The sequence below is a fragment of the Labrus bergylta genome, chromosome 8 (genome assembly GCF_963930695.1).
Source record: "Labrus bergylta chromosome 8, fLabBer1.1, whole genome shotgun sequence".
NCBI classification, from domain to species: Eukaryota; Metazoa; Chordata; class Actinopteri; order Labriformes; family Labridae; genus Labrus; species Labrus bergylta.
The window spans coordinates 9,681,556-9,702,308 of NC_089202.1; the positions used below are offsets into that span (position 1 = coordinate 9,681,556).

Below are 20,753 nucleotides of genomic sequence, written 5' to 3' on the forward strand. Positions count from 1 at the left end.
TGAAAAAGTATATTTATCTGCTCATTACTAGCAGAGTTTGCTCAGTAATAGGTGGCCTTACCTTTTGGCATGCTGACACAGTGGAGTCTTCACATTGAAAAAGAGCTCAGTGGCCTCAGCACCAAATCAAACCTGGCGGCCTCTCTGCCCTCCTGGGCTTTACATTATTTTCAGACTTCATCATGTTTTCAGAATGATCACCACTAAGCCTATACACCTCATACCATATCTTATTCGTGAAAGCTGTTCACCACCTCAACTCAGCGTTTTCATTGTTGTTGTCAGGTTCGTAAGAGCTGCAGGATGAGAGCAGACCATAGAAAAGAATCAGGTTGCCTTTAGTCTGGGGATGACACATCAGTTTGATCGTTAATCTTAAAACAAAATCGGATTTAAGGCTTTTCAAGGATCATTTCTCACAGACATTTAGTGGCAGTGTTTGGAACAGAATCATAAAGCATGAGTATGACTTCTTTATGCCGCGGTTCAACTGGTAGCTGTGAACATATAACGGGATTTGGGCACGTGGACGAAATCCACATGGCCCAGAATGAAATGAAATGACCTCCTTTAGAATAATAACTATAGCCTACGAAAATAAATGTTTAAAAAAATCATTTAGCTATTTGACTGATGGGCCAGGCAAAACTTTTTGCCTCCTAGTTTATATTTCAAAACCAATTAAATTATTATTTACACCCATGTAAAAAAAAGAAAGTATTCATCTGCTACTTCAAATTAACCTTAAATATTTTCGAACATAAAAGGTTTTGAAAACCAAAATGGTTCTTAATTCCAAAAGATTGTATTGCATTACGGATCAGTCTATTAACAGGCCCCCTCAGTGCTGTGAGTTTTATAGGCAATAAAATGTAATTAGAGAGCCAAGAAAAGGCAGCGCTTTTAGCCTGAGACTCTTAGCAGGCAATCCTCCCTGCAAATGCTCTTTTTCAAAAAGCAGGCAATACATTTCTTCATTAGGTCAAATAAATCCTGAGGGTTTATAACAGAACAATTGTCACGTAGAAAACACATATTTCAATCGAACCAAAATGGGAAAAAAGAAACGCGTACCTCAGTGACGCATTAATGTACTATTTTAACATTGATATCACTTATTTTATTATTTTTGTAGCTCTGAGATTTATCCCTCTAGCTGGAGAATTGTTTTGGAGAAGTTCGAGATGAAAAAAATCAATACACGAACATTAACTTCTTTAACTATTGTTTAGAAAACATCATGTGTTTGCATTAAATCTGTTGTATATTCACTGTTTTGTAAGAGTCTAAGAAACGGGTTTGATTATGAATTATGCACGACCATAATTGATTTATCTCATTGCAAATTGTCTGACATTTTTTTAAATTATCATTTCATGTATAGACCTTACATTTATTAGCTCTCAAAATTGTATGTGAAATAAGACAAAATGGCTCTGCTGATCACAGTCATAATAAAGTTTTATTTGAAGAAAAATACTCTGCTCAGCCATACTGAAAACTCATGGGCTATAAAAAAAAAAGAAAAAAGAAGTGTGTAAACTACCTTAAAAGGCTTGATTGATTTTTTTTTTTTTTAAACTAACCTTATTTGTAAGGCACATGTACTCCCCCATCAACTGGAATATAACAAACCGCACACAGGAGTTTAAAATCAAATAAACCGTGGTTTAAAAGCTTAAGTTCTGCAGGTCGATTGTTGTGAGAGTCTCAGAGAAAAGGTCAAACGTTTCGGACGATAAGGGCAAAGGACTGTGCGTACAATCTGACAAACTGGGTGAGAAAGAAGAGAAGGATGAGAAAACGTGGAAATCCTGTGAACAGACGTCCAGGCACGGGGAATCCTCATCATTGTCTCGGCCTATTGTCGACACACAGATTGGAACAGTAGGAGCCGCGTTGGGGAAATGTTTCAGATTTTTGTCATTGCTGTTCAAAGGCGTAACTGGCGGGCTCTGGTGCTCTCCATTGAGCGCGCTTTGACACTGTTGTGAAGTCAAAGCATTCTGCTGGAAATACCTCTCGTCCTTTGCACCACCCTCCTCGAAAAACTCATCCTCCGGCGTGTCTTCGTCGTCGTCGTCGTCCAGGCCCGCGTATGTGCCCTCACAGTCCCGGTTCTCCTTACTATGCGTCTGCCTCTTGTGCTTCATCCTCCGGTTCTGAAACCAAACTTTCACTTGCTTCTCGCTTAAATCCAGCAAAGCGGCTATTTCCACGCGCCTCGGTCTGCACAGGTATTTGTTAAAGTGGAACTCCTTCTCCAGCTCCAGGAGTTGGGTGTTGGTGTACGCTGTCCTCAGTCTCCGGGATGCCCCTCCGCCGCCTGCAGCACCCTCTAGAGCCTCTGGTGAACCTACAAACATAAACCAAATGTAGACTTTAATCATATCATTTGAAAAATCAAACATTTTCTCCATACTGGTGTGTTTATATGTGGTGAAACTTGTGGCAAGTAAGCGAGCGCAGGAACTGGGGAAGATTTATGGGCCCCGGCAGGATATGATGGGTCTTCGTGGACAGGACAGCACGGAGGGTGAAGATTAACGCACGTGCCAACTGCTGGCCCGTGTAAGAATCATCTATCACTCTCCATTACTGTCAAACATTTACACTCTTACACTGCATCACAAGTCAGTGCGTTAGTTGATGAGATTAAGCATACTTAAATCAAAAATCCTGTCCTGGCTTAAGGGGACGCCCACGCTGTACAAGGCCCGTGGATGCAGCTCCTTTTTTTTTTTTGCAGACAATGAGGAGCCTTCTAACATGGAGGTTATTAATCATCATGTCTTGCCTTGGGGGGAGAAGTAAGGAGGCGAGGAGTCAGTCGCTGTCGCAGAAATCTGGTTCCTCTTGATGCTTTTCTTCTCCTTCATCCACGGGTAATGCGGGGGTAGAGATGCAGCCTGCACCGGGCTGCAGACTTTCACAGCCGCTTGCTGCTTCGGGCGACTGTGGCGTGGGTGGACGCCCTGGTTCAGGCCGGGGATGCTCTGCTCAAAAGGAGGAGGAATCAATGTCGAATGTGAAAGCGCCGAGCTCTTGATTGATGAACTTTGAAATGCATCACCGACAGGGTTAGTAAGAGATGTCAGGCACTCAGCGAGCGACGGCTGGCTGTTGATGAAACCACTTTCTCTCCCAAATCCGTAATTCATCTCCTCTCGGGTATCTGGAAAACTCGAACTTAAATTAAAATTAATTAAGAGTTTATTTCCATAAACTACTAATCTGGGTATAGTCGTATATGAGACCTGTATGCCATAAACTACTGCTTTCATGTGGACATTGTTGGAATTAGACCGTGCTGCTTGTCACATGATTGCATCTGCCCAATGACAATTTGGGCTTTTTATCAAAAGGAGCCACTGTCCCCTGTGATTGATCGAGGAAGTCAGAGGGGTAACGCCTCATTCCGGGGGTAGGGGCTGCTTTATTTACACATTTTTGGGGGTCAGTTTGTTCACTACTGCCCCCTTCCCTTCGGAAAATGCATCCAAAGGCCATCATGTCTTCCCTTTGCGCCTCCACGCAGGCGCAGACTACCTTACCTCGCGGTTTTACGCACGAGTGTGAGTGTTGTGCTTGTGCGCGCTTGTGTGGATGCATGTTCTATGAGCGTTTATTACCGGGGTGGCACCCGACAAATCATTCCAGCAGTCACATTTGCGTCTCGTAACGACGCCCACAGTCGTTATCAGTGCCAAGGCGTTAATCTTGAGACTTTTTGGAAGATTTGCTTGGAGAGGAAGGCTCCACCAGACAGCAAGCAATATGTCCACCCCTCCCCCAATATACACACAAATTCTCACCACACATGACAGAGGGAGGGGTCGGGGTCTTTTTTTCAATGTTATTTTTAAGCATATTTTGGTTTAGTTTTAGCCCCTTTATCTTCAAAGTATTATTTATTAAAGTTTACTTTATAGTCTACGGGAAATCGATATGTAAGAAACAATGTAAGAAAGTTATTCAAAGGGTATTGGACACCGTTTTACAGTGTACAGCTCCCTGCCTCACATCCCATTTCATTTAGTTTATTTCACCTGCAGGGAATGCAATGTTGAGCTAAGTCATCATCCATACACTTCAGCATTATTGGCTCTAACATGGCGGAAAGGGGGAATGATTTGCCACTGTAGTGTGGAGCAATGGAAAGGTGGGGATCTGATGGCTGTTTATTGCTCCGGCTCTAAACAAAGAGCCCTGGTAGCCTGCGCATGATCAATCTTTCTCGCCAAAAGGTTTGACAGCTCGCTGCCCTAAGAACACACTTAAACCATCTAACTCTCCCTTAGATCATACACGACCAGGAGGAGGACGGTCACTCTCTGGGTAAGCTAGAGGAGACGTTTTGATATAGAAACTCTTTTTGTTTTTCTTAATAGGAGCAAGGAGGAGACGTACTGCCATTATACGCACAAAGGTTTTTTTTTTTTTCTACATTCGCATATAGTCTACATCCAAATGTAAAACTGTGACGCTTATTCGTTTGGAAAAAAGGACTTAATTTAAAACAGAGGACAAGAAATGACTTTGTAAAGGTTTAGAAACGAATGGAGCAGCTTTAACGCACAATCAATTGTTTCCAGAGGTGAGTGGGTGTCCGCATTCAGCAGAAATCCCATTCAGCCTCATACATTTCTTTCAGAAACCCTGAGAACGAGAGCTTGTCGACTGGGATTTTGAAATTATGCTGTTTTACCACCAATGTTTAAAACATTTTATTTGACTGCTTAGAACTGTGTATTTGGACTATTTGGTGATCGTAAGTAAGCTCTTTAACACACCAAATGTTTGTCCTTTTGAGGCCTGTATAAAATCATACTGATAATGTAAATGTAACTATCTGATTATTAATTGGTAAGGTATTATATTAAATTCAAATCCATCTAATTCTATCCGTGCTTGGTTAATTGCCAAGCAAAACATTTTAATTATTGGTGCAAATATCTAAACTAACCAGTTTATTTTAAGTATTATTATTATTATTTCTCTTTTTAAATTTACAAAAAAAGTTATGGGTTATAATTATATTAAAGTGGCCAGAGTGCGTTTTTAAATTGACTCAGCTTTGGAAATTCACCAAAGATAGAGAAAACAAAGAACAGAACAGAAATATAGATGAATAGAACCTGGTCCCTGCTCAGTCATATTTGCACACGACTTATTTTCTTTCTTTCTTTTTTACATCTACTAAATACTGATTTATGTCTGCTGTTCCTGTCCGGCGCTGTACAGATATAAAAGTCACATTTTGCTGCTTGTTTTTGATCGCAGACAGAGCGGCACGTATCCCGTCTGTTCTCAGACAACAAGGAACATCTGGGAAGCAAGTGGGCCAAACTGAGACCACTGACGGGAAGTTTCAATGACAAAGGACAATCAGTTTCTATGTTATCCCTATCCGTGACGTGTTTTTTTTTTTGTTTTTTTATTAAGCTACTGTGATTGTGATAAAGTGAAGTGAAGTGTGAAGTTTTAAATCAGAATTACAAAATAAACAGCTGAACCAAATTGATTTTTTTGTTTTTGTACAAGATTGTGAAGTGATTCCAAGTGCACGTTACTTGCAGATGTATTGCACAACAGCTGTTCAATGTTATTCTCAACCGTATTGTTGAAAGAATTTGAAGTGTGGTTATTGGATGATTTCTTTTCCACGTGTGTGTGTGTGTGTGTGTGTGTGTGTGTGTGTGTGTGTGTGTGTGTGTGGTGTAGTGATCCCGTAAGGATTTTCATTTCATTTTGCTCGTTTCAGTTTTATTTATTGGGCCGCGTGGAATCACGTGAAGATTTGACAGATATTACTACAGGCTCACTACAGAGCCACAAATCAAATTGTTCGGTGCTGCGACATGTGCAGAAATCTACTGATAACTGATAAATAAATAAAAAAAAGAAATCGCTGACATGCTCATATGGGACATATTGTCTTGACTCCTAGAAAATCAAAGACGACGTGACAATAAAAAAAAAATGTGTGATCACAAAAAGAAATACAAATCAACTTCCACATCATTCTCCTCTCCGTGTCCGTGAGATGAGCCTGCATCCTTGAGTGCTCTTTTATTAGCCATAAGTGAGAAAAATACTGTATATACATACAGAAACACGTGTAAGGAAAGATTGGCAGCCAGAAGCATGCTTTCCAATCGATGTGAGGTTGACCAAAAAACCCTTAATATAAAAATGAATTTTGGATTGAAAGTGGCCACAGAAAGAAACCAGCCCATTAAAGTGCCTTTCTACGAGAGGTTAGATATGGGTCATTTTTAAGGAATCGTCTAAATAAATGTTGTGACCTTGTTATTAACAAAGAAAAGTATTGTGAAGTAGTATCAAAATCCAACTTCTGATCTGAAGTCATCCAAAACATTGCACGAGTCTCAACAGCGAGGAACAGTGGATGAAGCTGACTATCCTGTGCTCCCCTGAACGTCTCCTCCAGAGTTCACTCAGGGCCTCCTCTGTCACCAGCGGTGTCATGAGGTTTGATGTATGAGGGTTATGAGAGGTCACTGAAGGCAACTTTCTGTTTTCCTGCACCAATAGCTGCTTTTATATAAGATCATCATGAACATAAACCATGAGCCATTTTTCAACGATGCATTTACTATGACTTCATTGTATCTTTTTTCTTTCTTTCTTTTACGAAATTAAGAATAGATTCATTTTGATAGCTTTACAGTTTCTCCAAAAAGGAATGAGACTTAATGAGCTGCATGTGGGTGACCTTTGTGGGGTAAAGAAGGGGAAAAGGGTGAGGCAGATGTGGAGGTGGAGGGAGGTAGATGTTAAAGGGGAAAAAAAAAAAAAAAAAAAAACAGGGAGGAGGGAAAGTTTAAAAGACACCTCTCACTTTTTGAACCGTTCAAAAAAAGTTCATGGCCGAGTTGGGGTCCAGTAAGGTTTAGTCCAGCCCCTGGAGGAGGAGTGATTATAGTCCTTTGAGGTGTGTTGTGGGTTTGTGTGCGTGTCTTTATAGCTTTTGTATCGATGTCATGACATCTTAGTCAGGGGGTTTGGAAATATTCCATGTCTGCAAAATGCGCCAACATTTGGTTGACTCCGTGGATAACATTTTCTTCATCAATAAAATGTCAGATATTTGAGTTTCTAAAAGAGTATGCATCCACCTGGGGTTATCATAAAATGCACACATTCCTCTGAATTACACAAAAGCACAAGGTGGAGTCCTCTGATAAACGTTTTTGTGCTTTCCTCAGAAGCAGCAGTAAATTTTAAAGGGACTCCTGGCCAGACTTTAATGAAATAAGAATCTTTCAGGAGTAATTTATGCCACAGATGACGATACAGTGAAACAGAAAAAGGCACGCGGCGGGAAGAAATGATGTACGACGAAGGCGACACAAAAGGTGCAGGTCTGTGTTAAATTGGGAGCGGTTCTTGGCTTACCCTGAACGCACCATACAGTTTGTGCCCTGAAATGAGCAGCTGCCTCCACCTGCTGGCGATAAGGGCGCAGCAGCACTCTGCTCAGACACCGTCAACAGTAACACTATGTTCTTTTGTTTGTTTTTGGTTGTTGATGTTATTTGAGACTTAAAGTATCTTTATTGTCTAATGGTGTGTGATTTTTTTTGGGCAGTTTAGACTCCTTCTGTGTGTGCGTGCGTGCGTGCGTGCGTGCGTGTGCGTGTGCGTGTGCGTGTGTGTGTGTGTGTGTGTGTGTGTGTGTGTGTGTGTGTGTGTGTGTGTGTGTGTGTGTGTGTGTGTGTATTATAAGAGAGTCCTGTCTAACAACATTATCACATTTGACTGTCTGGAAAAGCTGCTTCACTGCTGTCACAGAGTCCCTCCCTGCTCTGCTGTTTTCACACCTTATAAACAGTAGAGGCTGTGGTTGGGGTTTATTGCACGAGGGCATTTTGTGAGGCGTTCAAAGGGCTGGGAAGGTCCTACAAAGTAATCACACACATGTTACAATTCAGACAATAACACAGTACAAAATGATAGATAAAAACTGTATTTCACTGTTATTGTCATTTTGTATCACTCTATCGACACATTGGAGTATAACTGTTGCCGTAGTTTTAAACGAAGTAGGCCTGTACTTCAAACAATGTTGGTAACTGAGGCCATAGGCTGAATGGAAAGGTTTGCATATTATCCTCATTTGTTCAATAATAATTTGATTATAGGCCTATATAATTATCCATTTTAAGAAATACTTTGTTAGAAGGGTTGTCAAAAATATTTTTAAAAATCAAATCAAATGCAGGGAGTCTTCGAGATTTTTTTTCGCAAGGGTTATTTTTTTCCGTAGAGCTGAAAGGTTACAAACCAGCAGACGTAGACCCCTTTTTTTTTCTTTTTTTTTAAATATACTGAAACGAAGACTCGTTGTGTTGCAGATCTTTTGACCTTTAATAACAGAGTCTAAATACTCTTCGTCGAAGTTGTTTTAAAAACATATGGAAGGACAGAAAAATACGGTTTATTCGTATTAATACACTAAAAGTGTTTTTTTTTTCATAAACGTAATGGTATAATAAATATAGAACACATTATCATTTTCTCATGTTCTATTGAACTACTCTTTATTTTGAATGAAACAGGAACGAGGTATTTGAAGTGTGCACATTGTTTCCACAATTAGATCAAAAGCTTACGGTTAAAAAACATCTAGATTACAAAAAGAATAAGTTAAATTATTACACAATTAGGTAGCTGTGACATTCAGGTAGTCGAAGATCATTACAGTACATGCAAATAACAAATATTCCACAGTAAGTCTACTATTTATGTGCAACAAATACAACAATCACATCTCCTAAATTCTTACGAGACAAACATGAAATACTAAGAAAAAAAATCCTGTCTTGTTTGAACAACATAAACTTTACAACAACATGTGTAACATGTCAGGAATATTAAGTACAGACCCCCCCCCCCCTTCCCCCTCCTAAGGCTCTTATCCAGCATCAGTCCAAAAAACAAGTTAACTGTTTCTTCGCCGATCTTTGTTGTCTTTCTTCATCTTCATCCTGCGGTTTTGAAACCAGATTTTCACCTGTCTCTCGGTCAGATTCAGGAGTCTAGCTATGTCATATCTACGGTCCCGGGGGAGGTACATGTTAAAGAGAAACTCCTTTTCCAGTTCGAGGATTTGGTGCTTTGTGTAGGGGCAACGCTTTTTTCTGGTGGGCTTTGCGTGAAGCCAGTTGGCTGAAGGGTTATCTGGAAACAGGGGGGCAAAAATAAAGCTCTGAGAACAAAATTTTGAACACAAGAATTGTCAATCAGGCCTACAACTTTAGGGAGGACATGCCGTTACTGTCAGGATTGTGCATTTGTAAAATGTATATTTTTTTAAATAGGCTTTATTTTTTGTAATCTGAGGATGAAAGATAACAAAACTTTCATCGAAATCCATTGAAATGTTTGTTAAATTTGACACTGTAGTTTTACAATCAACATTTTGATCCTGTTTATTTATTTAAAAAAGATTGATGTTATAGGCTGTAAAGGCTGTTTTTGTTCAAATCAAATTATCTTAAAGATATTTTACGCCCATTCTCTTATTCAGAAAGGCCTGGATTTGCAAAGCAATACCTCCAGATCCGTTCGTGGAATGTTAATTTATTTATATAAATCCTTCAAATTAAGACAATAAAAATGGAAACTCTGCATTGCTTACTTGCATCTGTCTCCCTCTTCTCCTCCGCTGGCGGGCTCTCCTCCTCAACAGATTTAATCATGGACGAGGTTTCGCAGGGAATCTCCGAGAGCGATGCTTCATTTCCAATGTCGGACAAAAGCGACGTGTGCGTCTCCAAAGTTGTGCATTCAGCACTCCCGACCAGAGGCTCGGGTTTGATCTCATAGTGCATGGCTGTCGAGGGTAATCCCGTCAGACAGAGGGACGCAGAGACCGGATCCAACGCCCAGGAGCGCGTAAACATGCCATCGCAGTCCCCACTGGTGTAATGGTGATGTATATAGGTCGGAGCCGCTGTGTTTGGAGGGTGACCAGAGATCGGACTCCATGATCCACCAAAAATAGAAGATTTCGCTTGCAAAGGGCACGGCTCCTGTCCGCCATATTCGGTGAGCATCGCCTGCTCCACCCCTGCAGCTGATGAGAATCTGGATGCCATGTCTTCCTGCTCGGCAAGAACAGGCGACTCAATATAAAAACTCGTTCCCAACGTCGACATTGCACAAAAATGCAAGAAAATGGCGCGTTAATGTCCAAAAATGCGGAGAAAAAACGAATTCATTGCATATAACGTGCTGCTTTCCTGCACCAGCGAGGGGGCTCAATGCGTCCAGTAAGTTGAACCTTGCCCAAGCCTGGATAGGGCGTCCCGAACACGTGACCGTGGGACAGAACAATAAATAATAAATCAGCCTGCTGCTCAAGTAAATGGCCACCATTTTCCCCACCATATTTTAATAGCAAATCCCCGCGCTTTTATTGGGGAATTTTACGTTTTATTAGCAATAAACGTTATGATTTTTGTCAAGAGATATTGTGTTGGCATAATCGAACACAGATGTGATAAAGAGAGGAGCAGGGGGGTGGGGGGGTGGGGGGGTCGGGGGCTTTGAAGTCTGCATTTTCTAATCACTAAACAACCTTGTCCAATAAAAGTACACCAATTTTCACTTTATATTTCAAAATAAAAGAAAACTTCGTACGCAATTTCTAAACTTTTTTTGGAAAAGAAAATTGTGGTTCTTCGGTTCAGGGCTGCTAAAAAAAAAAAAGTCATGACTTTTAAAATAAAAAGGAAATTATACTTAATTTCACAAATTTTAAACACAGTATGGGACAGTTTCCAATGTGCAAATAGCTGCGTCTGCAGGGTTTGAGGCTATTTTAAAGGCAATCTAAAACGGAAAACAGGGTGAGGTTATTTGGGTGCAATATAACAGTCCTTTTATCACGGGCAATTGGGTTGTTTTTCTTCAGGTTACAACCTGGCTGTCTAAGCTAAATAATACCAATAAAGCTCAGCCTTTGTGTCCTTTCTCTGGCGCAGGCAGACGCATCCGGTATTTCCTACGGCGAGGCAACTGGCAGACTGCAATGATCATAACCGAGGCCTTGTCTGTCCTTTCCTCATCAGCTGGACATATACGAGCCTTAATCCTTTCATTTCCCGGCCTGCAGCTTTATTTCCTGCCATTCAACTCAAACAGAAACGCTCCCAAACCTCTCTAGAGGTAGTTGTCATTATAGTAATGGTGAAAACTTCATGTCGCAGCATCCAGATTCATTATTCAACCTCTGAATAAAAAAAACGAATTCAATACAAAAATTGTCTTCAACAGTTCCTTTTACGCACAACAATAAAAACTTCATTGGGCTTTCTGGGATCACATTTTCTATGGTGGACTTGTTGCAGTGAGCTAATATTCAAAAAAAGAAATGGAGCAGAAATGAAAAGATTCACTTTGAACGATGCGATGAGTTTTACTGAGGTAATCCAGACAGTTTCGTGTTGTGGGAGAAATATTATAGCCCAACAACATGAGACTACCTAAACCACTCAACAGTCCGCTCTCCTCTGACGAGATTTCAAATCTTTTTTTTTTAACACTTTCATAAGTGCAGACATTATGTAGTTTCATAACCGGTTTGCCTGGAAAAATAGTAGAATTCTCTAAAGGCGGAAAAAAAGAAACGTGGTTGAACCGATTTTATTTATGGTCAGTTCGCGCTCATATTCTCAAAGTGTTTTGTAACATTTTATGTCCATGACTTCTATATTAAGATATTAAGTTGTAGCAGTTTGGCATGAACAATATCAAGTAATTTTCTTAGTTTCACAAAATTAGGAAACTTCTTTATTGGACTACTTAGAAATACTTTTTTAAATGCCATTGATAAGAAAATGTTTCTTCTCTAACTGTTTGGTTTCATTTCTGTCAAGGACAAAAATCAACCAAGTGTGCAGACTCACCAGACATCCATTACAGGCTTAAACTATGAGGGACATCACCCTCTACTACTGGTATAATATTTACGGTTCACAAAGCGGACCAGGTCCAAAACACAGAGGCATTAGCACCATGCACTGCGCCGCTGCCAGCTGAAAGATTTAAACAGCGAGCTGAATCTGAATGAAATAAGAAGTCTGCAGTTGCAGGGATGGTTTTATTAATTTCACCAGCAAAATGTGCAAATTTTCAACAGACCTCTCGGGTTATTTTAACGGTCACATTAAGGCCTTCACGTAACTGTAACACAAGTATCTCAAGGGTGAGTACAGCATGCAAAGTCCAATGGTTCCCTCAGGTTGAAAATACAAAATGTACAAGCCTGAAGCTCTGAAACATTGAGGTCACAGTCTGAACACTTCAAACACAATGCGTCAACGATACAAATGGAGCCATTAATAAATACAACAGACATGAAAACAAGAAAGAGCAACAATCAATAAGTTAGCAGTAGGGTCCTATTTTTCCATGGACATTCTCACAGTTGGGTGGGTGGGGGCCCTGCACAGGCGCCCTTGCCATGGATGGAGGAGGGCGCCAAAGACGCAGACGCAGACAGTCTCATGAGAAACTGAAGTTGCTGGAGAGCTCTCGGATCCTGCTCTCTCGGCTCATTTTTTTCAGTTTCATCCTCCTGTTTTGGAACCAGATTTTGACTTGCCTGTCAGTGAGGTGCACACTGCGGCTGATCTCCAGGCGACGCTCTCTAGTCAAGTACATGTTGAAGAGGAACTCCTTCTCCAGCTCCAGAGTCTGGTGCTTGGTGTAGGGGCAGCGCTTCTTTCGGCCACTCTTCGCTGTGAGCCAGTTGGCCGTGGTTTCTATTTTCCCATCTCCTGTGAAGCAAAAGACAGGATATTAAAGGCAACAGGTGTTTCAGAGACAAACATCTTACTTTCACAAAGAATGGATTCAAAACTTAAAAGGAATAAAACCTGACATCATTTAAAAATACAAATGTATGTTTTACTCTGTACGATAAAATATAGTGGGTAGAAATCTACAGTTTGAACTGGCACTTAAATACATCAACAATAAAGACTAGTACAATGACTGATTTCTTTATTTAGCCGATTTTTTTCCCACCATTTTACGCACAGCCCCATGACTGTGTAGATATCCAATACTGCAGCAATTCTACTAGAAACTGATATTTACTCCATTGAGCAGCTTTAAAAGCAGTAGCCTGCAGCTAACTGCATTTTTATTAACACATAAAATAAAACCTGCACAGTGTGCTGAAATAATGGAAACATCCGAATCATGCAGGACAACAGACTGGATATACTCTGTTGTTGCTCTGGATTAGATGGGCCTAATAATTAAACATTAGAATGATTTAATTTAAACAAAATTGCCTTCACCATGATCTTTAATAGTTGCATTTTACATTAAATCGTCGATGCCTTCTTGAATAGAGTTGTAATAAAGCACGGCTAGCGGTGTTGTCTAAACAGCTCCTGAATCACAATAGCTTTCATTCTCGGCTCTGATTGGTCACGTTCAATTTCGCCCCATGTCTAATAAAGCTGTAAATACCCGTTAAACGCGCACCTGAGTGTCTGACTGTTGAACTTAATTTTTATGGTCAGAAAACCACAAGTCATACAGACTGGAAGTCTTAAACATGGATGCGTATTTTTGCAGCATTTTTTTTTATTTTATTTATTTTATTTATATATATACATTTGTCTGATCTTCACCTTTTACGGGTTTCTCCGGACTCTCCGTAACGCAGGTCTCAGCGGGCTCAGGGGAGGACGATCTGTCCGAGGAGAGCCGACTGTCCTCCTCTCCGGCCGGGGCGCAGGGCGCAGGGATAGGCGCCTCCTCGTGGCTCTCCCTCCGCTCTGGCTCAGCATGGGCAGGCTGGGAGGGTTGGCTGTCCGAGCGAGCAGGTCTCTGCAGGGTAAAGTGGTTCATGTTTGGATGGACATCTTGGTACAGCCTGGAGGAGGACGTGTACGCCTGAGACAGACGGAAGTAACCGGGGACCGGCAAGCTGCTCCCGGTAACGGGGCACGATGCGCTCGAGTAGGAAATGTCATCCACTGATGATCCTTTAGGACATTTGTCAGACTCGTAGAGGCAGTATGCGCTCTCCTCCTTTATGCTCGGGGAGAAGGAGCACTGAGGCATATGCTGGCCACTGCTGGGCTGATCCACCCGGCACGATCTCGAGGTTTCCAGCCACGTTTCCATCCCTTGAACATACGGAGCAGAGGAAGGGATCCCGCTTTGGTTGACTGGCTCGTTACTGCGCTTACCGATCCCTGGGAAACACGCACCGGACAGTCCATATGAATATTCCGACGCCGGTGGCAAATACACGCCGTTACTTTGGTAATATGAACCACTGTCGGTTCTCACGTTGATTAAAGAGTCCACAAAAAATGAATTTCCAGTCTGGTTGTTGGGGCATGTCATCGTTGTGGTGTAATTTGACGGTGGATGAAGATATCCCTTTCTGGCTGACATTTCTTGTGCAAAACATTGCTGAATAATTACTGATACTCACGCTTCTCACTGTAGCCTGCAGCCAATTAAAACAGCAGGCGACCAAAGACTCCTCCCAGTCCGAGCAGGCAGCTCCTCTGTGTCATACACTTTGTTTTAGGCTAAAATAAAGAGGGGACTGTGGAGGGGAAAGTGATGCATGAGAGGGGTTTAGGTACAATCTTTAAATCTCATTTGAATCCCAAATTTTGAGCCTCGATCTCCACCTATAAGCCCAAAGCTGCCTATGTAAATTTATAACAACAACCCTGTTTGACAACTTAGTAGTTGAAAGCTGTCTCTAACAGTTATGTACAATGCAGAGCTTTATGGCCACTTTAACAGCACTGTAAAAATGAAGGGTGCCTCTGAGAAGCTCAGGGTGCATCAAAATCCAAAAGGTCCATTGTGACTCTTTGGTGGAGGGACTTTTAACCCTTCTTGTGCTGCTCTGGTGGTTAATAGGACTCATTTTAACATTCCTCGTGGACTGACAGTAGAGAGTGCGTCGCTGGTCATAATAGCCATTTCCTATTCAATGTAGGGACCTCCATCTTATCTGATTGTGGTGTGAATATTGTGAGTTACAAACGCCATTGGAACGTCCAGACACCTTTTATTGCGAATTGGCTCTTTTTGGGGCATTTTTAAAGGGGACACAGGCCTACTGAAGTCAGTGTCACAGCTGAACAAAGCCCTGGAGCCACATTTGCCCTAATGGTCGTCTAACATCAGCAAAACTACAAGGATTGCAGTCTGTAGCCGAATAGAGTTCTACTGTTTCATTACTATTATTTCCTTTCAGAACCACAGGGCATGTGTTAGTGACTGTGTGCGTTTTAACTCATCTTTTAAGAAGGGCACACGGCCAAGCCCTTTACGTTATCTTTATTTCTTTTAATTCATCTAAAATGTAGTCTCAGGCAAATCCTCACAATATTCACCCTAAATCGAGTAAAACTTCAAATTTAGTTTATTTTTGTATCTTCAATTTCAAACAGATCCCCATAACTTTTATCCATATAGTCTTTGTTCCTTTCCCAGACAACATACCTTTATACACATCTCTGTTTAAAATAGGTCAAATAAAGATGTGTGATTCTGTCCGGGAAAAAATATCATTCAACTTTTACAATGCCTAACAATAATCTTCATCTATTAAAGGGTTGGATGTTTAAGGACTATCTTTAGTCCTAATTCAAAGATAACAAAAAACAATACTCGGACACATTGTTTCGCTATAGCCTATACAGGCCAACAAAGAAAATACTGAAATTCAAGATGATAATAGTAGATAAGGTGGCTTCTGGTGAAAAAGACAAAAAATAAACGCAACTCGTTCGTCATGACTGATAAGATGAGATCTTTTTTAAAAGTCATATTTCAAGCCAAGCTTCATTGAAAGACCGCCAGCAGAGTCCCGCAGATTAAGAAGTTGATAGCTCAGGACTGCAGATTTAAGTCAGCAGTAAAATGTCTCCTAAGGTGAGTATACCCGGAAATAAAACAAAGGCCAAGTCCGTTTTCTTATACGTCTGGAGTCTCAGAGTCTAGAAATTAGAGTTATGTACAGACATTGTAAATGGCGTCAAAGCTGCTGCAGTCTGCAGCCTCAATGAATGATAATAATCATTAATCCAGACACTCCGTGTGATGGTTCAGAGTGCGCTGTGGGTGAGCCTCTTTCAGATTATTAGGCCCATAAAACTATATATTTTTTGTTTTATAACACGAATACCATTTTTAAATTAATGTTAGAAATTAATTTACAAACACATAGTCAGTATTGTATTTTTAGGGTTCTAATTGTTAATCGCGCACGCACGAGCACGTTTACATGTTTACATTAACTAAGAAAACGATTAAGGTTTTTTATTTAAACATGGATACACTGTTTAACAACATCAATTAAAATCTATTTTTATGAGACGTTGTATAGCTCTGTTTTCAATTGATTTAAACTGGGATTAAAGAAGTTCGTGAGCCACACTTTGGAAATCTAGGCCCGAGTGATCGTGTTACTCGGTGCGCATTAGTCACTCCAGACCTCTGCTGAACTGCAACATGATAACCTGAGTTCAACTTGATTCTCAGAAAAATATAAACATCTTCCTTTTTTATTTAACCTGTGCTTATATTTTCAGCAATGCCTTTCTTGCAACAAACCATCTGCTCATGAAATACAAACGTTATTTCTCAGATGAACTAACTACAAAAATATATACAGACTTTCTGAAGGAACACACAGAAACTCAGCAGTCATAAAGATGAAATGTGCATGCCTACCTTAACAATGAGATCCTGAGGTGTGGACATATTTTAAAGCAGCCAGGCGTTCAGTCAAACTTCTTTTATATCTCTATTCACGGCAATGACATTGATCTGAGGAGCGCCACCCGGTGGCCACAGACAGCTCAGGGAACTCCTACACCGCAACACAAACGCAGAATATTCCGACCCCGGTAAGAAGCTGAAACGAATGACGCCGCAAAGGTCCGTGGACACATGCTATGAATGCTCCCAGCCGCTGTTTTTCGGCCCCTTAGTCACAGTTAATAACCTTGGTCTCAGACGCTTTATTGCACTACACTCCAAATGCTCCAGACGAATAGACGTTTTATGGCCAAGTTACTGGAGCAACTGGGAGGATGTGCAGCAATCAAAGCGGAATTCCAGGGAGCCTCACAGGATGCACGGTATAAGGAAGGCATCAGTGCCCTTATTAGCTTATAGCCGGCCATTCAAGTTGTTTACAGGGGCCTGGTGCTGGATATAAAACCACCTGAAACAATCGTTGGCCATCATTGTATGCGCGAATGCATCATTTTAACCTTCCCTTGTAGGTTCAAAAAACTCTCCAGTGACTGGTTATTAATGTACCCGTTTTAGATTTGATAAATGACCATACAGGTTGTAAGTATTGCCATCGTAATCCGGGTTTCGTAATCCCTTTACCATCACCGTTTAATGCTTCGCATAAAGTCTGACTTCTAGTGGATTAACTTTCCACAAATATTGTTGATGAGAGCATAAACAAACTAATAGGTTCAAATTATTTTCAAATGAGCTGCGTTTTAAATCTGAATGTATTCCGACAAGTGTCGAGATTGTCTCAGTTCATTTTAGGTCAGAAATGAGCCTTTAAACAGAAATAAATGAAGCCTTTGTAATCGATATCAAATAATAACTGCAGCGGATCCCATTTCCAGCCATGGGGGAACAAAAAGCATCAAACCTCCATAATATGCACCTGATATGACCCACGTTGCTTGTATACCAAAAGAAAAGGATTATGTTTCTTTTGAGGGTTTCCTATTTTGTCAACGTTTGCCCTTCAAGAATAATCCAACTTTACGGCCAATGGGTTCAACATTCGCCTCTACAGGGGGTCAGACGCAGATGTTAAATATCAGCTTTAAAATGCATGAACTGCTATCAGATTATGACCTAACTCATTCTCTAACTATGCAGCACTGACTTGAAGTTTTGGGGCAGTTGTTCACCGCCCAAACTCTAAACTGAGATCTGTTAGTAATTCGAAAACACAAAATGCCAGTTTTTCAAGAAGTTGTATTTGTAATAACGTTAAAAGATTAAGAGAAAAAAGGAAACCATTGTTTTTTTGGTTAAGATTACTGGCCATAAAAATTGCGTGTGCGTGCGCTCATTTGGAAAGGAAAATAACATCTAAAAGGAAAGTAGCCTCTTGTAAAGTCATCCTCGTGTGTGATATTAGATTATGTAAAGGGAATTCAGACACATGAGGATATAAGCAGACGCAAGCCATACACGTAAAATCAACAATTTTAAATTTGTTCATGAAGGTAAGAGGAAAAGCAGACCATAATAATAATATCAATAATAATAATAATCATTATGATAATAATAATAATAGTTTAATGACAACATATTGTATAAATAGTAGAAATCTTTATGAGGTTTCGCACATTAAAAGTCGCCATTCTGTCCAGTTAGATGTAAATGTGTGCTGTAAAGTGTTTTGCATCTTTGCACGACAGTCTCAGTTCAGTCTTTATAGCAGAGGGTTTGTGTAGTACTGTAATCGGTCTCTGTTCAGTTTCTTCTCCTTCATCCTCCTGTTCTGAAACCAGATTTTCACCTGGCGATCAGTCAGATTGAGCATCCGCGAGAGTTGCAGCCGCTTCTCTTTGTTGATGTAAACGCTGAAAAAGAACTCCCTCTCCAGTTCCCTGATCTGATACTTTGAGTACGGACATCTCTTCTTGCGCGTCCTCTGGCCACCTGAAAATATGAAGAAATAAAAGGGCAAAGGGTCAGCACATTGGATGTTGTAGACTCTTTCGAACAACATGAATCATTAGTCTGATTTCCTGCTTGAAGCAGCCGCGGTGGTCTGAGCTGAGCTTTGGAGTTCAAGTGTTTCCTCCTCTCAGGCCTGTAGGACTCAGATCTGTAAACAAAGACTGGACTTGATGGAGAGGCACGTGAAGGATATCATGTCGGAAGTTGTGAAAAACTTAGTGACATCGGTAAACCCTCACTGTCTGGTTTTTAAGAATGGGGGCCTTCGTTCAGTCATGGGTATCATGTATCTGATATGCTTGTATTGTGCGTGTTTTTTATTTCACTGTGGGCAAAGAGCAGTTGTTTCAGTGTCAGCGGGGGAAATGCCAGAGAAAGCAGTTGGTGTATTAAATCCTTGCAAATCCAATGAATGTGTAAATATTTATCTTGAAAAAGCAGCAGGGTTTAAGCCTTAATCTGGCGCAAAGTCAGATTCAAATGCCTCAGCATGCAGTTCACATGTGTTAACCCGGAATAAACCACACTAAACATCCAAAAACTTACATGAAACAAGATATATTACGAATAAATTAATTATCAGCACATGGATCCAAATATGTTAGATTGTAGATCATACATCTTAAATCTCTTAAATGTTTGGATTTTTATTGAAATGGGTTGTACAATGACTTGCCGTAATACTACATGTTTATAGATTAAAATACATATTACTAACTGGCATATTTATGCACATTTATGGAGAAAAATAGTGGAGGTTTGGGTTAAAATATTGTAAATCAAGCTTTACGCCAAAGTCGTCACGGCCAATTCCAATCCCAAGCACGTGATCTTGTTGTTTCAAACATAGTTTTGTTATAGGGGAAATCTGCAGGCCCGCCATAAACCTTCCATGCTTATAAAACAGCATATAAAACGCTTTAAGGGCAGCGCGTTAGATGTTTCTCCTGCTCGCATTCAGCACAGTTTACTCACTGCTGCTCCTACTCCGCTTGTCCTCGCTGTGTCCGGACGAAGACTTGGGGCTGAAGCTCTCCGCCGTGTCGGAGCCTGCGTGCGCTGGTGCGGGGCTCCTTTTGGCTGCCTGTCGTTCCGAATCTGCTGCCGCTTGTGCTGTGTTTGTGGTGCTGTGCTCCGCGCTCCCGTACGCGGTGTCAAAGAACTGGTCAAAAGCCTGTGGCAGGACTCCGTTCCTACCAACGCTGCCGTAGAAACCCCCAGGCGTCGAAGTGGTGACGCCGCCTGAGTGTCCCGCGCTTGAGCTGCCTTTCACCAGGATATCTCCCCCCCGTGAGGTCGGGGTCGTCCAGCCATCCCTGTGCGTGATGTCCTCGGCGTAACAGTGCGTCAGGCTCCCCCTGCTGTGGTGCCATTTACTGGAGGCATCAATCCCATAGTCCCTGAACGCAACATCTCTCACGGAGGGGACCTGTGGTAGCGCTGGGGACTGGTAGGGGTATGTCACGGGACAAGAGGACTGGCTTTGGGTTAAATAATGAGGCAGACCCGGGAAGTCTGCTCCGGAGACGTAGTAAGTGCAGCTCGGTAAATACATATTGGAGGCAGGGATCCGCTCATCAAAATCCATATTCTGCTGCTGGAAAACCCTTCTTATAAAAATCCGCTCATAGTTCCTCCGCGCACTCAGCTGCAGTCACTTTGAGACAGACTGCTGGAGCAGAAATCCTTAGACGTACAAGCTGACGTGGGGATCCATCTCTATCCATTCCTGAGGGCCAAAGCCATGTGACCACTGGCACAAAATGACAGCTAGCCTACGCCTCGATGTGTAGGCTATAAGAGGCAATGAGTCTACAAAGGAGACATTTGGGAAGGAAAATACATCCGAGGAATTACGCACAGACATAGTTTATGCTATTTTGACCTGGCTGGATATTTAAACACGTTTTGCGTTGTAGACTTGACTCTATCTAACTATAGCCATTGACGTTGAGGTATAACATTACAATGTAAATACAAAAAACGAGCATTATGTA

At 41.2% G+C, this 20,753-nt stretch overlaps 4 protein-coding genes and 1 long non-coding RNA gene across 6 annotated transcripts; 1 reads left to right on the forward strand and 4 right to left on the reverse strand.

Moving 5' to 3' along the window:
• Positions 1-1,443: 1,443 nt before the first annotated feature.
• hoxa2b (homeobox A2b) lies at positions 1,444-3,482 on the reverse strand. 2 transcript variants are annotated; one of them, XM_020637436.3, is made up of 3 exons: positions 3,078-3,482; positions 2,798-2,996; positions 1,444-2,356 (listed from the first exon to the last, which is right to left on the reverse strand). In XM_020637436.3, exons 1-3 carry the CDS (start codon positions 3,282-3,284, stop codon positions 1,671-1,673), a joined length of 1,092 nt encoding a protein of 363 aa, XP_020493092.2. In that variant the 5' UTR covers positions 3,285-3,482; the 3' UTR covers positions 1,444-1,670. The 2 variants fall into 2 exon arrangements, with proteins under 2 accessions (XP_020493092.2, XP_020493091.2); XM_020637435.3 differs by having other exon boundaries at positions 2,798-3,482.
• A 529-nt stretch (positions 3,483-4,011) lies between these two features.
• Positions 4,012-5,522, forward strand: LOC136179899 (uncharacterized). Its single transcript, XR_010666821.1, has 2 exons — positions 4,012-4,338; positions 5,284-5,522. It is a non-coding gene; the product is annotated as an uncharacterized lncRNA (long non-coding RNA).
• A 2,211-nt stretch (positions 5,523-7,733) lies between these two features.
• Positions 7,734-10,558, reverse strand: hoxa9b (homeobox A9b). Its single transcript, XM_020637450.3, has 2 exons — positions 9,668-10,558; positions 7,734-9,207 (listed from the first exon to the last, which is right to left on the reverse strand). Exons 1-2 carry the CDS (start codon positions 10,185-10,187, stop codon positions 8,969-8,971), a joined length of 759 nt encoding a protein of 252 aa, XP_020493106.1. The 5' UTR covers positions 10,188-10,558; the 3' UTR covers positions 7,734-8,968.
• Positions 10,559-12,119: 1,561 nt separating this feature from the next.
• hoxa10b (homeobox A10b) lies at positions 12,120-17,047 on the reverse strand. The gene is made up of 3 exons (XM_020637448.3): positions 16,759-17,047; positions 13,680-14,611; positions 12,120-12,812 (listed from the first exon to the last, which is right to left on the reverse strand). The coding sequence occupies exons 2-3, from the start codon at positions 14,452-14,454 to the stop codon at positions 12,538-12,540; spliced, it is 1,050 nt and encodes a 349-aa protein (XP_020493104.1). The 5' UTR covers positions 14,455-14,611; positions 16,759-17,047; the 3' UTR covers positions 12,120-12,537.
• A 1,217-nt stretch (positions 17,048-18,264) lies between these two features.
• hoxa11b (homeobox A11b) lies at positions 18,265-20,515 on the reverse strand. The gene is made up of 2 exons (XM_020637442.3): positions 19,732-20,515; positions 18,265-18,735 (listed from the first exon to the last, which is right to left on the reverse strand). The coding sequence occupies exons 1-2, from the start codon at positions 20,342-20,344 to the stop codon at positions 18,506-18,508; spliced, it is 843 nt and encodes a 280-aa protein (XP_020493098.1). The 5' UTR covers positions 20,345-20,515; the 3' UTR covers positions 18,265-18,505.
• Between the last annotated feature and the right edge of the window lie 238 nt (positions 20,516-20,753).